Raw genomic sequence first — 18,337 nt, forward strand, 5'->3', positions numbered from 1 at the left:
CCAGTTTTTCCAGAACGAGAACCAAATTGTCATTGTCTTAAAGATAAATCCCAAAGTACACCAATAAAAAGCAGGATAATGCTGATTTACAAACAAGGTCTACCAATCAGATGATTCCTCAGGAAATCTATCAACTCTTCTTGCTTCAAACCCCTGATTTGGGTGGTCATTTTAGTGTGCTCTCAGGTGGGTGACAGGACTCAAGTGCAGGTCTGCACTTTTATGAGCTTTTTTTACAGGGACATTTGGACAGATGAGATCCTGACTCAGACCAGGTCACAGAGCCAGCTTTTGATTCCTTCTCCCTGTTGCAGCAACAGCAATTCATCTCTGTTCATTTAAATTTGGTCATGGAATCTTCCCAGTTCTGCTGAGCTGATGGTAATTGTTGGTGTTTGCTGAAAGGCTTTTCATCCAGCACACAGAGACCCTGTCCTGACTCTCGGGTTCATTTCCTTCCAGATGTTAAGGTACGGATTCTTCAGTCAGGCTTTCATTTCCCTGCCAGTGATGGCCCTGCCTCCTTCCCATTTCTACTCAGCTGTTCCTGGATGAACACCCGTCCAATAAAAACAGAGGAAGGGGTTCCTTTGGTTTTTTTTCCCTCCCCATGGTGACTCCAGGGGAGACAAAGCAATTTCCACCAGCAAAGCTGGTAGTTTCTTTTTTAGGTTAGCCTTTTCCACTGGTGAACTGGCAAAGCTTCTCTTGCAGGAAACTTATCTATTTTACTACAGCATAATAAAAGATTGAAAGAGAATGCAGGAAATAAATTGTACTTTATTAACTGTCACAGTTCTCCCTGAAAAGCAAACAAATCCGGCCACTGGAATAGAATCCGTCAGCTTTGATGCTCAAGACCATACTGTTCTAAAGACAAAATATTAACATCTTTACACAGTGAAAAAGCTTTCTAAATCCTGAGCTGAAGGAGGTGAGGGATTAAAGCCCTTGGTTCCTGAGCATGAAGAACACTCAGTTGTGACTCTAAATAGACACAACAAAGCAAAGTTTGTAAGCACAGCCCAGGAAGGACATCCCGGGGAAACACAACAACTTCCCTCCATTTCTAGGTTTCACGAAGGCTTGCGCTTTTTGGGACTGTTCTGAAACTACTCCTTGCTATCAGCCTTGTGGTTAATAGAAGTGTTTTGTAGGGTTTTTAAAGCATTCATAAAATTTACAAGTAATATTGCTTTGTGCACAGCTACACTAAAGATATCCCTACAGAGAGCTGTGGTGACATCACTGATATACTGGCATGTCAAGGAAATTAAACTCAATTAATGAGCTCCTGAAACAAGTCACCATTTCAAACCACAAGCACTGTAAAATTAAACCTGAAACAAACAGGCAGTTGTTCCATTATCATAGTCTAAAGAAGACTGGTTTGCTGCAGGTGTGTTCTTCCACCTGACAGCCCTGCCAGGCAGGAGACAGAGGTGCTGTACTCAGTTTGGGGCTGTGCACTGAACAAATGGCCAGCAAGCTGCCATGAGATTCAACAAATCCTGTTGTAATAGTCTTTCCTCAGTCAGGGCACTCATCTGGGGCTTTGCATTGCTAACAGCGCAGCAGTTTCCATGGAACCCTTAAAAGCCAAATGGGAACTGCTTTTATATCTGATCACATTGGCCAACAGACAAAATCCAGCAGGGACGACTGCCTATGGCAGGCCAGGATGCTCAGAGGATGCTCATGTTTCACTTCCTTGGGATGCCAGCTACAAAGTCCAGTTGGCCTTTCCACTGAACAGGTACATCTAGATGCAAAGACGACAAATACCTAATTTTCACTCAAGTAATTCAGTATAAATTTAGAGGGTTTTCCAGAAGGTCTAGGTGTCTGAAGTCATATTCTGACCTGACTGACAAACCCGTCTACTCAGGCTAGACCACAGGAAAGAACCACCAGAAAGTTTATCAACCACTCAGCAAGAACTGCTACATTTTAACCTCTTTAATAAAAAATGAAAATACAGGCACACTCATTCATGTTTTCACCCCAAATTTTAAGAGGAAGTAGCAAACACGCATGTAGGTTTTGTTTTGCCACTGGAATGTGCTGATACTTACCTTTCTAAACACCAGAGCAGCAGCAAAATAGAGGATGAGTGTAACATCAAATGTCATAGCTGTTCACTAAGCAATGCATGTGCAAGCCTTGAAAATTCTGCTGAAAATCTGCAATCTTGTTTTAAATTCTACCTTTGGCAAAACAAGTTTTCAAGGCTTAATAAACTTTCAGAACAGAAGGGGAAAAAAACCGCCTATTTTTGCTGTAGAGATAACTAAGCAGCCTGACAGAATTTACAAAAAGCAGATTATTTGCTACGTAGTACACCTTAGGAGAAAGGCAAGTAGATGTATCCCTTGTGGCAGAGAGAAAGGTCACTATGATCCCATTCTCTGATGTGCCCAGTTTCCCTTTTATAGCCCTCTACTTGGCAGATGCACGAGGCAAGTGTGATGAAGCAGCAGAACACACATACTGTGCACTAAGAGCATCAGGCAATTACTTGTCTCAACCCTCCCCCCCAAACCTACCAAAGGCCACTTTAGCTTTCTCATGCAATCTGTTTTCCAGCATATTTACACTTTAAATGCCAAAACCAGATTATTACACAAAAACTCAAGAGCAACAGAAAATAAAACAAGATGGAAGATATACAGCTCATTATTTTTCATAGCTGAAGAACATGACTAAACAAAAAACGCTCCTCTTCAAGAAAAAGGAAAGCAAGAAGCTGCATTCTGCAAGCCAAACCACACTGGAGCTCTGACTTGTGCAGCTGAAGGGCACTGAGGGGGATCACGCAGGCTAAGTTTAGCCTTGTAAGGCCAATGACCCCAGGTATCCTCTGCAACCAAGCACTGGGACACTCGAGGGTGACCGAGCACAAGGGCCTTGCAGAGCTGCTCTCAATTAAGCTATCACACTGCTCTTGTTAACCAGTAGCATTGATTTTAGCTTAATTTCTTAGTTATATTAAATTTGTACCTTAAGTGAAGCTAGTGGATGTTCTGGACCAAGTAAACTCCAATGAAAGGAAGCCAAATCTTCATCAGGTAGAATATGATTACCTGGAACATAATGCAGAACTCATTTAAGTGCACTGTAAAACATTATACACTGTTTCTATGTACAGCAAACAATCTGCAGTCAGTCCTCAACTCTGATCAAGAGGATTAACAGATTAAACTTGCAGATAGCATTCTGTTACTCCAGAAAAACCTAATCAGTATGCTACTGCTGCAGCAGCAAGAGCCACTTGGTGTGTGTGAGGACCACTCTTCCATGAAACCAGCTCACCTGCACCCGCAACGGAGCCAGGCACAACACGGAGTCCACCTCAAGCCATGGAGTCGTATTAGGGAATCCTCAACAGATTTCACAATGGAGGTGCAAGAGAGTAACAGCCCCTTCTGTTGCACCCTGACACACGCTGGTAAGGCTTTCTGCAGCCCAGCACACGCTGTTACTGATCCACATGGGAGTGGCTGCTGGAATCTGCACTCTGCTCCACTGTGCAAGCCTGGGTCAAGCAGCAAGGCACCAGCCAGGTTTATCTAACCCTCAGGAATACCAGCAGCTCCAGAGACACTTAGCAGGTCCCCAGTTCCTGGATTTTTTTTTGATGATCTGACCAGGTCAGATGGGACCTTGGGTGGCAGCAGGGAAGGAATTGGGAAATTATTCTGTTGTTTCCATGGACAGAGACTGTATTTACCACACTGCTCATACCCAATCATCACCTACATTCGGGTTTTTTTTCCCAAAGCACATCACACTCAAAAAAAACCTTATTATTAGGAAACATTTAAAACATTTGTATTAACACAATTCTGTTAATTTTCTGCCACAATTGTGTTAATACATTCTAAACAGAATGTATTAACACAATTCTGGCAAAAAATTTCAGGATATATTCAACACCTGACTTTACGGAGCAGCAGTTTAATAGTGAATACACTGTTCATAAAGAATATTAAAAGATTCTCTGAATATGACAATAATTTTTTTTATTTCTTGGTAGTTTGTAAAATCATCTAGCTTGCTCTTAATGTTCTTTAACCTGTGAAAGCCAGGAAAGCTGCCTGGTGACAAGCAGATGTCTTCTCAGAGTGGCAAGTCTTTGCATCCAATCAATACTTCACCCACTACTGAGATCTCCAGCAAGGAGATGTTATCATTTCTTTTCATTAGAGCTAAACTTCAATCTCACATCAGAAAGATTCAACAAACTTGCATATAACAGCCACACTTGCTAATCTGGTCAAGGTAAGATTAGACAGTCTTTCTAGTACAGGCCTGCAAAAATCTATCATAGCCAGAGCAGGACAGTTCTGTGATAACAGAATCACTCCTGCAGCTGCTACCTTCTAAAACACTCAGGGCCTCTCTCCTCTCCACCAAAACCCCAATTTTGTTTCATCTCCATCTGTCATTGCAGTTAATTCATCCCCCAGAACACACATAGGCCGTGTTCGATCAATTCTCACCACGTACGCTGAAGTGCAGCAGTGTCTTCTGTGGTTCAATTAAGAAGTGATGCCTGTACTCACCTTATGTAGTTCTAAAATTTTACTGAGGAGCAGAACAGGATTCCATAACTAAACATGTTACAAAGTGCTGTCACAGTGGGAAAGAGATCAGTGTTACATAAGCAGCCTCTATTTCTTGACCTGGCTGAACAACCTCAACATATATTGATTTTTCCCAATTTAATGGCTTATTTTAGTGTATGCCTTAGGTTTGGTTTTTTTTTTTTTTAAAGCAATTAGATACTAATTGAAGCCATTGTCCTTCCTAAAGAGTTCACTGACTTAGAGCCTATATCTCACACTGGATTTGTTTTCCTACTTGCTGAATCTTGGGTTGTTTATATTTTTTTAAATTATTCTGAAGTATTTGAATCAAAAGTTACAAAATAACCCAAATCATCTCCCTGTTTACATAAGCAGCAATTAGAACAGAAATTTTTAAGAGCATGGTCAGAGGATGCAGTATCCAGGCCACATTTTAACCACCCATTCCAAGAATATCCTTTATATTACAATGCTACAGCTATAAACCCCTTCCGGATGAGGAGGTGTAAGAAGGAAAAAAACCAAGCCAACCAACCACAGTGTACACAGAACCTCATCTGAAAGCAATCTTTACAAGTTTGCCTTGTTGATACAGTCAGAAAAGTATTTTGAGGGAATATTTCAATAGAGACTTTATCCCTGAACAGAACTCAATGCCAAATCACTTGCCATTGAGAAAAATGTTTTAACTGCCCAGTTTAGTGTCATTCCTCAGGCATCTCCAACTGTTCAATGTAAGACTGAAACTTTGAGGATGATTTTCCTTTTTCAGTATTCCTCAAATTAATTCTTGGAGTTAATGACAAGAACAATTCGGAACACAAAGAAAACTTTAGTTTTCTGGACACAGGGAAATGCATCTGCAGCCCTAAAGCTGAATACGGATATCACAGCTACAGTGATAGTTTGGGCCTGCTGGAATTGCAAACATTAAACCAGCAACTTAACTGTAATTATTTCAGAACACATTATTTTATTCCTACACAAAGTACTAGCATGGGGAGTTATACTGCTGTACCCAGAAAAAAAATTCACGTGCCTTCCCATGTCATCAAATGCTCACTCATTCCTTCCCATTGTGCTTTTCTTTATTCTATTTAATACAATCAAAAAAGACCCAAAGAGGCCACAGGAATAAGGGCAGAATAACCTGTGAAGCCAGAGAAGTCCTCAGATATTCAACAAAAATATAAAAATTTTGATTAGAAAATGAGCCACCCTAATTTAAACACATTCCATGCTACACACACCTATATGTATATAGCCACGTAGTATCCTATTAAAAAAAAAAAAAAGAAAAAAGAAAAAAGTTACTGTATTACCAAGGTTGCAAAAGTTAAAACATGTTGCTCACACTTCAAGCCAAACTGTATCTGTTGTCAGCTTATATAATCACTTTCTATCCAAATACTTAAGGTTCCTAAAATTCACTCATATAAAAAAAATCAAAAAAGCTCCAAGCACAGGAAGATCTTCAGAGCATATTTTGTCTAACCCTGATTTCCATGAATTTTATTCTGCTTACTCATACTGGATACATACACACAAGAAATGCAAAGGAATACTCAGAACTAAACTTGTAGCTGACCGGGGGGTTTTTAACCTTCGTACCAACTTGACAGAGAGGGGGGAAAGCAACCAAATCTCTAGTGTAATCACATGAAATTACCTCCAATTTCCTTCTCCTAAGAATATGCTGAAAACTCTGTGATCATGAAAGACAAGAGAGAAAAAACAACCAAGAGTTTCTTGCATAAAACTGCAAAGCCTTCAGAAACTTTATCAGAACTTATCTCACCTACTGTTTGATATAAGCAAACGGATTCCAGCTGGCCATGCGGCTGGAATTGTGTGGCGACTTAAAGCCACACTTCCCATGAAGTCCATAAAGCATATCTGCAACTGGGAAACTGCTTTTCCAGCAGTAATTATTACTCACTAAACTGGCATGCCCCAACTTATTTATAGACTCCAAAACAAAGCCAAGCAATAGTAGTCTGCCATGCAATTCCTGCAACAGCAGGAATACAGCCGTCCCTAGTATTGCCTTCCCTCCCTACACCTGTGCAGGCAGGAAAAACAAACTGACAAAAAGCAAGTCCAATTAGTCAAATACTTGTGGCTGTCTATTGCAAGATCCATTGGATCTTTCCTTCTTAACATGGAAAGTGCCTTCCTGCACTGGGAGCAATGTTACAGACTGCTAAAATATGAGCATTTAAAACAGTGACACAAAGCCTCTCTCATTAAGAGCTTTCCAAGAAGTTTTATTCCTCTATCCTGTAACCATACTGAAACAAAGCGAGTGAGAAATTAAAAAGAAAATCCAGTTATCTTAATTTATTTGCACAGCATGACAAGATCAAGAACACGGCTGTTCCCAAAAAGCATTTAGAATGCTATTATAAATAAATCTTATTCACTGGAGTCAACTTTGTCAGTACTTAATTCACTCTTCTGTCTGAGAGAGTATGACAGCTATTCTCTATCACTGCTATGGAAATAGAGTGTGTTAAAACGGTCCCATTTAAGCAGAAATGTGACACTGGAGATATTCCCACCTATGCTGCTGAGTACGAGAAGCTCAGGGGCATGAGAAGCAGGAGTGCGAAGCAAGTATACAGCCAAAACCAATGGAATGGTCCAATGTCGGTCACTTGCGCTTTCAGAACTGCGGAGTTCCCCTCAATTGTAGCTCGGTATATTTCTGTTGCACCTGACATGCTGCCATATTTGTCCAATACTCATTTCTGAGGGGAAAAAAATGCCCCAGCAAACCAAGCACCTTCGCTCCATAGGTGTTATTTTTAGGTAGAATTCAGGACAAAAGCATACTTCTCATCAGGAAAGCGTACCTCATACTCTATACAGGACCCAAACTAGAACCACAACTGTCCTGATTTCCCCCACCCACAGAGAATATTCTAGCTAGGCAGAGCTCTGCTGAGCCCTTGCTTTCAACTCTTCGTTCTAGACAGCCACAATTTGCATTGCTGGAAGGTTTCTATAAACCGGGCATGTCTGACCTCAAACACACATCCAGTCCACCTCACACAGCAGGAATGTCTGGAACAAAGGGATGCCTTTCCCCAGGTACTTTGTCAAATTACACACACATTATTTTAAAACCATTAATAGCAACTGAAATCATAAGGCTGACTAGCAGCATCTTCACTTACCTAAAAGAGCAGCAAAAATAGGAAAGCGATTTGGATTCAGGTCCAGTTGCTTGGCAACTTCATGCATTAGGTATTGGCTTGTTGTGAGGCTTTTCCCATTCCGGCTCAGTTTTAGGGCATGGGCACTGAAATAGTAAGGGATGTTGCACAATGCATAATCGGAGTCATATGCAACCAAACCATGGAAACCTTTTTCTCTGCAGAAAGCAATTACTTCTTGATGATGATCCTCAATGCTCTGCGCAACCTATAGTGGAAGACAGAGCAATTAGCTTCAGTGTAAATGGAAGCACTGATTGATCACAACTATTATGATATAGTGGGTCTATCTGAAACTATACATGTGAATTTAAAATACTCGAGATATTTTTAAAGTAATTTAAAAAATCCAGTGATGGAGCACATACAGACAGGATGTAAGGAGCACTTGGAAGCACAGCACAGACTTCTGGAAGCCTGCACCCTGCACTGGCATTAGGTACTAGTGAACTTATCTAAAAAACCTGCTTATTACCAGAAACACTTGAACTCTGAAGAGATTACTGTTCCAGTGTCTGTACCAGCTCATGGGAAAAGCCTTCAGGCTGTGGGTACTCCAGCAGTTCAGCACACCAAGATGCCCTGCATGATCAAACAAACCCATGATACCTTTTAAAGTTTTTTGAGCCTCTTTTAAACGGGCCAAACACAACCCCAGATGGACAGAGATAGCTTTGCTGACCTTTCAAATGCATACCTTGCTGTATTAAGCGAACTTTTTCCCCATTTCCACCTTCAGCCGAATCCCTTCACGCACAACTGTATCTGATGGTGCAAACTTCTTTGAGTTTTTAGCCCAAACTTCACCTCTCCACTCCTGTTGCCTAGCAAAGCACATATTTTAGGCTACAGAAATCAGATTACTTGAATAGACGTGTGCAGGGAGACATGGGCCAATGCCTAATGTCAGATATATAAAAGGAATCCTTTCTAATCAAGAAGCTTATACTGAAACTTAAAGTCCCATGAGGACAGGTCAGGACCTACAGTCCTGCATTCCAACACACCTTCAGAACTGCTACAATTACAGTATGCATACAAGCACACTCAACTACAGCCAGCTGAGGGCTTTGGATCCCTCATGCTTCTGCCATCCACAGACATAATACACATTCAGTGTACAGAAATGCTCTTGGAAGCTGGCTGCTGGTATAACCCACCCTCACTATGTACTCCATTTTAACAACAATATAGATAGCAAGTTATCCCAAAATAGACTAGTACAAAACTATTAGCTTCAGTCTCCACAGCACACATGAATAACCACAGCCTTAGTGCAAGCAAGGCTATTTATTTCCTCTGCAGAACAGGAGACAAGGTCCCAAACTCCACAGCCCCTGCAGTCACCCACAGCAAGTTTACAGCGACCCTCCCTCTTCTACTCATGTCTTGCACTTGTGAACCTGATGCTGAACTATTCCAGACCTCGTATTCCAGAGAGGTATGTCAAATTTTACTTCTCCATGCACTTTCATAAGATGCTCCCTTTCAAGCCAGATCCTGAGCAGCAAAACAGTCAGCACCTCACCTGCTCCTGCAAACAAAGACCAGTTAGTTCACTAAGCTCTCCCTACTACTAATCCTACCATCCCGTGGTCTTCAGAAAATGTTACTTCTTCCTTGATGGACTGTTTTTGAAATTTACTTTGTTTGTGAGAAGAACACACACACTCATTTTTCTCGCAATGATGCTGCCCTCTAGCATAAGGTGTGGGAGAAATGATAAACGTTTTTGGAAAAATTTAAAGAGATCAGATTTGCATAGTTCCTAACTAAAGGAAGGCAACTTAGGCTTTACCCCACCCCCACCCACCAGTCTTCACAAGTTTTAAATTAGAAAAATCCCTCCGATGTTTTTTAATTAAGGGTAGATAGATTTAAATTATGTCCATATCTCTAAACCCAACCTCTCTGCATGCACAAGCAGCTCTGATCTATAAAAAACCAAGTGAGAACTCCTTCTGCAACACTAGGTGTGACATGGGTGCGCAGATAACGCAAGAGGAAGCTCTGTGTACAGCTCCTCCGATTTTCTATGAGCTATTTCCTCTACCTCCACAACCTTCCCACTTTATAGAGCTCTTTAACCCAGACAAACCTGCTGTGTGTTCAGGGAATACCAGAATCCATGTTCAAATAACTGAACCATCACAAGGAAAAGAGTTGCATTTACCAAAGTACAGTTAACCCACAAAGCTCTAACAAGATGGGAGTAAGAGATATGTCATGGCTCTCACAAATGCAGAGGTACCCAGGAACATGCAGGCTTCAAAAGCAACCCCAGGAGAGGGATGTAGTGGAAATCACAGCCAGGAATTTGGAATCATTTTCAAGACTGAATCTTGTGTAAACATTAATGGTGCTGGCTCAGAGAGAACCCTGCCTGAGTAAATACACATGAGCACCATTAGGTACTGAGAACAAAACAGTCCCCCAAGTACGAGAGCTGCTAAGAACGCCACTGCCTAAATATTTAAATTTTAGCAAACCTACTTAGCATAAAAGTTTCTTTTAATAATTATTCTGGCCAAACTGAAAAACACCAGGTCACAATGAAACTAAGAACCCGCAGGAGATTTGTTATAACCTGGAGGAACCTGTTATTTTTACATCCTGCTGAAAACATCTGTGAGTGATTTATAACTGTTCTGGATAGAAGACTTTACTTTTTCTCCTCTCTAATTACCAAAATGGATTAAATTCATGGCCAGTTCCTAGCTTCACATAGAAACTTACTCCAGACTCAAATGCTCCTAAAAATATGAAGGAGCATTCATATTTAAAGTCAATCAGTATTCTCAAACCCAACTTCTCAAAACAAAGTGAGAAAACACTAGAATTTAACAATTGTTTTATGCATATTTAGATTTTTAAAATCACCTATACATGTAAATAAAAAGCACACTTTCAAGATGCATTTGTTCTGTGCCCATCAAGAGGGCTACACCAGAGTGAGAGTGAGAATAAAACTGAAGGAAGATTTAGAGAAAAACAGATACATGTAACAAAGCAGATTTAGAAATATAATGAATCATGTAAGAGAAGAACAGCAGAGAAGGAAAGTGCTTTAAGCTCAGCAATATCTTTGATGTGTATTATGCATGTGACCACTATAACCATGAAACATCCTTCCTAACCTGAAAATTAATCCATTACAACTAGATTTATCAGCAGTTTCTTGACAACTGAAAAAATTGAGGCATCAGACAGAAACTGCTGATATCCTTCCCATCCCCAGGACAGCTGAGCAATGCAGAGAACCAGTGCAGTTAGGACATGCATGGTGGTGGCTGAGTGGTGAGGACAGCAACAACCTCTCCCCTCTCACCCCTCAGTATCTGGTAATAAGCTGCCAACTCCCAGGGCTAACCCAACACAGACAAATAAATATACACCACATAAACCTTCTCCATCAAACTGGGGGGACATTGTATTTACTGATATTTTGCAAGTTTGGGATATTTTTTTAATGGCAGAAAAGGGACTCTGTATGAGTGTGATCACACCCCTGTAACTGCTTACAGAGATTAGGAATAAGGCCTGTCACCAAGAAACCATAAAGGAGAGAAAAGCAGCTGGACTGGAAAGTAAACAAAATGCTACAGGGTAATACCATTGTTAAATGCAGCGACTCTGTTCAGATGTAATGTACCTGAGTCAGGTCTGGAACAGAAAATACCTAACAAACTAACAGCCACTTCAACATACCACAAAACTACTGCAAGCACTAAATTCCCACTGATATCAAAACAGCTGGCTTCCTGTTGAATACTATGGATTTCTATGTTGCATTAAACCAAGTCTCTGCTTTAACACATTAAAAGAAAAAAAAAATCCTTATTTTACCCCATTCATTGTTTTTACTAATGATCTCTATGTCTCAATAACAAATGAGGAAGATTTATAATGCACCCACAAACAAGGCAAGGTACTGCATGGGCCCTAAAACTTTTCGCTGAAAGAACAGAAGTATTTTCTAGCTACAAAAGGTCCCCCAAAGTTCAAATGATAGGATGTTTTACTTATCGCGCAAATTTCCACCATCCAAAAAACATAACACTATTTGGCTTCTACGATGACCAGGAAAAGTGACTGCAGCACATGCGGCCACAACCTCCTCACTTTAACCAAGGCCAAGCCCAAGGCATCACGTTCGGCAGAGCTGCACGTACCCTGCAAGAACAAGGTTTGCCTCCACTCCCAGTTTGTTCCACACACGCTTTGCCTGGACCAGTGGCCCCAGCCTGGTGACCCAATCCCCACCACGGCCGGGGCCACCACAGGGTGGGACCTCCACTGCTGAGTGGAGTGAACTCAGGATGGCTGTGCTCCAGCTCGGTGCTCCTCCACGGATGGGCCTGGCCCAGTGAGCGGGGCACTACAAGGGAGCAACGTGATTCCTGCCCTGTTGGCAGAACTAGGAGAAACTTCACCCAAAGCCACCTGTGGGGTGAGCTCCTTGGATAGAGACCTCTGTACTCCAGGGCTGCAGCCGAGCCAGAATGTTTCTAATCCGCTGAAAGGCCAAATAACATTAACGTTAAGGTGCTGCTAGTGATCGAGCAACTCCGAAAGTTACACAATATTTTTCTACACACAAAAGTAATTTAAGAAAACAAAGCATGAGTATGTGTTTCCCTCCTGCTGCTCTTCCCTCCCCAGCAGGAAGGTGAGCAGGCAACTCCTAAAACTGCAGCTTCATCCCTGGGCTTGCTTTTCCAGAGTCTTGTGTTTCAATATACACAATCGCTCAGCTGAACAGAAACCATCGTAAATCAGGAACGCCATGTGGAGAGATGCGACGTGGTCATATCCTGCAACCTTTGAAATCGTAGCCTTCGAGGGCAAGATGGCCATGGAGCCCAGCTCCGGCATGAAGGGCTGTTTGTGGGGCTGGAAAACTGAGGTTGCCCCTTAAAATAAGGAGTTTAAAAGAAGGATTGTCAGCTTGGCACTGCTGATTGCACAAACTAGAAGTGTTGCTGTTATGGAGTAAGGAGCCAGTTAGTCTACAACTGGTTTTAAAAGCTTGTTGATACTGAGAAAACACTGAGCAAACGCGAAAACCTCCATAAAGCCAAAAGTGGCACCCCTGTGTTTTTTGCAGCGAACCATTTCCCCTTCAGCCCAAGTTTAAAACACCTCGCCTCAGCCGGGAACTTGTTGCAGATCCATCCTGCGCGAGAACTAAACTGATTAATTTTTTTTTTCTCCCCTCAGTAATTAATTACAGAGATGCTTTTCGCCCACCCGCTCTCCCCTGCGGTACCACAGCCCACAAGGCAAGAAGGGACATTTTGAGTCAACGGAGCGAAAGAACATGGAGGCAGAAGCCGCCCTGCCGCCGGGCCGGGCCATGAGCGCTGCCAGTCGCCCCGCCAAGGCCTCCCGGCCTCCGGCCTTGGCGGGGCGGCGAGCAACGCCACGTAAATAAGCCAAAATCCCCCGGGGATTGAGGCCGCCGAAAGTTGTGCCGCCCCCGCGGGTCTGGGCGACATTTTGAGGCGCTGAGGGGAGCGGCTGAGGGTGCCCTCCCTCCCCCCGCGGGCAGCCCCCGCTGCCATCTTGGAGCCGGGAGGGAGCGGCGGGGAGGGGGCGCCGGGACCCCCGGGCGGGAGGGACCCCGGGCTCCTCCTCACCTTGATGTGGAAGCGGATGAGGGCCAGGCGGATGCAGTGCGCCATGCAGACGGGCGGCAGGAACCAGACCTTGGGCGGCGGGGTGCCCTTGTTCTGGACGTGGCTGACGATCTGCTGCGCCGTCTGGCGCTCGTTGCCCTGGCGCTTCACCCACTCGTGCAGCCGGGCCTTCTCCAGGGCGCCGTTGAAGAAGACGAAGAGCTCGATGTTCCCGTTGAAGCAGGCCTTGGCCAGGGCCGCCAGGTAGCCCAGCATGTGGTTCCACTGCCCGCCGCTCACCCAGTCCGTGTAGAAGCCGCCGTAGAGCCGGTGCAGGCAGTTGTCGGCGTCAATGAGGAGGCGCAGCGGGGTCTGGGGGGGCCGCTGGCGGCCCCCACCCACGAGGCTGCCCCGCGCCAGCTTCTGCAGCTCGACGGGCACCACGGCGCTGGGGCAGTGCTTCTCGATGTAGTCCTGGAATCCCTGCACTCCCATGGTGAGGACCGGGCGGCGGCGGCGAGCGGGCGAGCGGGGGCCCGGCGGCGGCGGCAGCAGCGGGGTCTGGGCTCGGGCCGGGCGGCGCGGCGGCGGCGGGCGGGCGGTGGGAGCGGTGGAGCCGGGTGGGAGCGCTGGCTGCCGTCGGTGGCTGATCAGGGGGGAGTTGTATGGATTAGTGGGGGGCTCATGGCTGCCGCGGCCGCCATGTGCTGCGCTCACAGAGCCATGGCTCGGGGATCCGGGCGGCTGCGGCTCCGACTGCCGGGGGGCGGGGGAGCGGCCGGGCGCGCAGGAAGCCAACCCGCCGCCGCCGCCGCCTGCGGCAGCGAGAGCGGAACGGGCGGGACTTGGCGGCGGCGCCGCTGCCACTCACACACCGCGCGGGGCCGCGGCGGGAGCGCGGGGAGAGCGGAGCGCCCTCGGCGCCGCCCGTGCTCGGAGCCCGGAGCCCCTCACGGCCCCCTGCCCTGCCCTTCCCTGCGGCTCTGGCCCGGCCCGGCCCGCCCGCCGCGGCCGTTGCATAACCCGGGCATGCGCGGGAGCGCGGCGGAAGCGAGTGGCGGGGAAGGGGAGGGGGCCGGGGGCGGGGAGCGGCGGCGGGAACCAGGGCAGGGGTGTCCCGGCTCGGCCTGCTCCGGGCCTGGTCCCGCTCTGCCGTCCAGCGACGCTCCATCAGCCCTGCGGCCGCTGTGGCGGGCCCCGCTCGGCAGAGCGGCGCCCCGGGCACCTGTTGCTCGGGGGTGTTCGGCCGTGACAGGGCAGCAGAAGTGGTCCCACAGCGGTTCGGTTCCGGCCGGGGAGCCGCGGGACTCCCGGCCTGGTGCCGCGCCCGACCTGGCCAGAGCGCCTCCGGTAAAGGTGCCCGGCTGGCCTGGCCTCTCCTGGCTGAGCGTTTGCTACTCCTGGTAAAGCTTCCAGAGCGTAGAATACCCCGAGCTGGAAGGGACCTGCAAGGATCATCGAGTCCAACTCCCAGCCCTGCACAGGACACCCCAACAATCCACCCCGGGTATCCCTGAGAGTGTTCTCCAAATGCTCCTGGAGCTCTGGCAGCCTTGGGGACATGACCAAACCCTGGGGAGTCTGTTCAGTGCCCCAGCACCCTCTGGGGGAAGAACCTTTCCCTGATATCCACCCTAAGCCTCCCCTGGCCCAGCTCCAGCCGTTCCCTGGGTGCTGTCCCTGTCCCGGGCAGCAGAGATTGGAGCTGCAGCCCCTGGTGAGGTCTGACTTCAATCTTCCCTTCTCCAGCTGAGCAAACCAAGTGCCCTCAGCCACTCTTCGTAGGGCCCCTCCCTTCATCATCTTTATAGACTTCCTTTGGACATTCTCTAATTGCTTAAGATCTTTCTTGTATCATGGCACCTGAAACGGCACACAAGACTTGAGGTGAGGCCGCACCAGTGAAGCACAGGGATACACAATCCCCTCCCTCAAGGATTTTGGCAGCCTTTTCATCTTAGACATGGTTGAAGTGGCAACTGCTTGCGTCTTGAGATCTGCCATCCACAGGGCTGCCAAACTGTTGCCATAACTGGTAAATGAGCATAAGTATCAACTACCAGGAAGAACCCCATAAATGAGCATTAGTATCAACTACTGCAAGAAACCTGCTCTTCACTGCACAGACACTGAGGAATTAACTGTCTTCGGTTTTACCAGAAGAAATTATTTTTTAAAAGGCCAAGGTGCCCAAGCTCCAGAGGTTGCCTACAAGTTTATCATTGCAATAATACCACAGCACCTGAGCAGTTCTCTGCTGTTTAGGTGTTGGAAAACTACAGGAAGTATCAAGCTGCTGATGCTGTATATTCACATTAATATTTTATTAATGAGGAAAAGCGTATTGGTAATGAGATTTCAGCCAGGCTGGATTGACACCCACAGTAAATATTCCCAGCAGGGAATAGCTGTTGCAGCAGGAGTGGGCCGGCTCACTCCCAGGCAGTGAGTGCCATGGGTGTGTGTCTGAGCCCAACTGGTGCGGCATCAGGATGATAAAGAATCCTGGAAAAGCTATGGAAGTAATCAATGACAGGTGCATGTTACTTCTCGGAAATCTGTTTTTGCAGTAATCTGAGAGTGTGGTTTCCCAAGTAAATATTCTGATCTCTTTCTGAACTACTTTCCCCTTAGAATCCTTAGATTACCCTATAAGAATATATATGTTATAGTAACATTGGGCTAATAAAACAGTTTGGAAGGAGCTTTGAGGAACACACAAAATATGGTAGCAGGCCAATAGTGCTAATAGAAGGAAAGGGGATCAAGGAGAAAGAACCTCAGAATTTCAAATATCCTAAAATTCACCAAAATTTGGTCAAAATAACTACTGCCATGCATGAGATGCCTAAAAATCAGACTTTCAAGCAGCCCTGCATGTATCCAGTGCTCCAACAGTGCAAAGCTTGATCACAAACAAGACATTCTCTGAGTAGCCTTGTGAGCAATAACTGAGTCAAGAAGAATTAACTTCTTGTCGTTAATTGTCTTACAGGGTCTTTAAGTTCAATAGTCTTAGGAATGGCAAATGATCTATAAATAAAATATTATAAAATTGCTTGTGTTTTTTTCTGTTTTGTTGTTTAGGAAGGAAACTAGTCCAGAGCATGTGCCACCAGGAGCCTGGTTGTTGGCATCCTTGGAGTCAGGGAGGCGCAGCAGAACTGAGCACTGCCAGCTCATGCCCAGCCACAAACACAACCCTCCCTCCCAATGAGAAGAAAGAGGAAAAGCATAAGGGGAAACAAGGTGCTTCCAGAACTTATCTAATATAAACTAAAAGTTTGGCCAGACAAGAAGACAATGGAAAATAAGTTAAATTTATGGAAAACAATATTACTCTGGAAAGCAGGTAGATTAAGCTAGACTTAAAGAGCAATTAGTCAAAGACATGAGGCAAACAATGTGTTTTTTTCATCAACCAACAGCAGAAAGCCTGCAAGATTAATCCATCTTCTACTTCAGTACTGAGATACAATGTGTTCCACAGTTCCCAGATGTTGGTTGTGTAAAGGAAGGGTTAATAGCAGTTGGTATTAAAGTCAATGACTCATTATCCAACCTGAACAGAGGCAAATTAGGAGTGGCTCCCTCAAAGGAAGGAACTGAACAGTCATGAGGAAGAACTAACGAATAACCGTGTCAGAGCAAGAACAGAGATGAATGTTATCAGTTTAGTCTTGGTTCCTCTGTTAAGGAAAGTCAGTCCCACAGCAAGATGAACATGGACACAGACTGTGGAACAGACTAGCCACTAGGACCTGAAAGGTACGTCTGCCTGGGAGGAATAGATACTTATGTTATCCATGAGAAACGCTTGTTCAGTGTAATTTCCCTTAATATTTCTTCTCTTTTCTCAGCCTGGTGCATCTTGCTGTGGACCTGCTGCTCCAGAACTCACCTATTCTTGCTGCTGTAGAAGAGCTCCCAGCCTTCACCTCACTGCCAGGTCTACAAGTGGCTGTGGGCTCTGCCCACCTTGTGGGCAGGTGCTTTTCTGTATTGCTACTTCAGCACTCACAGTTCTAGGCATGCATGTCACTTAGTTGAAAAAAGTTACAAAAATAAAAGAAATTGAAGAAAAAATGTTCGGGTTTAAAAGAGAATTGGGGATAAAATTTGTCACTTGTTGCAATCTTGCTCTGATTTTGTATCATCATATTTGCTACCAAGTGCGACATCCCTTTCTTGTCTCTTACATTGCTGCAATTGAACTACACACCATCACACAACATTTCTAGAAGGAGGTTTTTCATGTTCATATATCTCCACAAAATATCAACAAACACCATCTTGCTTAAGCATACAGTAATTTTTTTCAAATATCTATCATACTTCAGATAGAACATTTTTCTCTTAGGACAAAGATGTGCATGTAGAAGGCACATCACTGAGTGATTTAAAACACTTACTGGTATCTGCATCAGCTCTCTAGGGACCAGCAATCCAAAGAAAAGATGATTTAAAAGGTAGGTAGCATACTTTACTAGAGCCACTTCTATGCTCAAACTCAAAATTTCTGATTGTCCGTAGAGGCCAACCCTTGAGGAGTTTGGCCCTGGGCATATGTGGGGTAAATGATGGTGTTGCTCCAGCAAACTTTTAGGGCAAGAAAATGACTGGCAGTGAGTCCTCTGAGCGCCTGGGAGAAGCAGGCTGGAGGAGGAGGGGGCAATGACTCTGGCTGAAAGAATTCCTCCTTTCAGAGAACAAGCAGTGCTTTCACAGCAGTGGATGTTCAGCCACAGCACACACTACACAGATTACATCAGGGCCATGCGCTGCCTTTGATTAGTTTTAAGAAACAAAAGTATGAAAATTTTAAGTTCTAAACTTGAATTTTCAAGAGAAAAAGCATAATAATAAGGGCATTATGGAGCACGCAGTGGGAGCTGGTGGGGAGCAGTAGCAC

General features: G+C 45.1%; 1 protein-coding gene and 1 long non-coding RNA gene across 4 annotated transcripts in view; one reads left to right on the forward strand and one right to left on the reverse strand.

The window, feature by feature from the left end:
- Positions 1 to 14,428, reverse strand: part of FAM120A (family with sequence similarity 120A) — a 48,461-nt gene extending 34,033 nt beyond the window's left edge. For all 3 annotated transcript variants that reach the window (XM_041399614.1, XM_041399615.1, XM_041399613.1), the window contains exons 1-3: positions 13,447 to 14,428; positions 7,769 to 8,015; positions 3,001 to 3,083 (exon numbers count right to left, since the gene is read on the reverse strand). In XM_041399614.1, the coding sequence (XP_041255548.1) occupies positions 3,001 to 3,083; positions 7,769 to 8,015; positions 13,447 to 13,920 (804 nt within the window). In that variant the 5' untranslated portion in view covers positions 13,921 to 14,428. The remainder of the gene's footprint in view (positions 1 to 3,000; positions 3,084 to 7,768; positions 8,016 to 13,446) is intronic.
- LOC121333350 lies at positions 13,786 to 17,465 on the forward strand. The gene is made up of 3 exons (XR_005952273.1): positions 13,786 to 13,921; positions 16,513 to 17,193; positions 17,286 to 17,465. It is a non-coding gene; the product is annotated as an uncharacterized LOC121333350 (long non-coding RNA).
- The last annotated feature ends 872 nt before the right edge of the window (positions 17,466 to 18,337 follow it).

This window comes from Onychostruthus taczanowskii, unplaced genomic scaffold (assembly GCF_017590055.1).
Source record: "Onychostruthus taczanowskii isolate IOZ18803 unplaced genomic scaffold, ASM1759005v1 scaffold166, whole genome shotgun sequence".
Lineage (NCBI taxonomy): Eukaryota > Metazoa > Chordata > Aves > Passeriformes > Passeridae > Onychostruthus > Onychostruthus taczanowskii.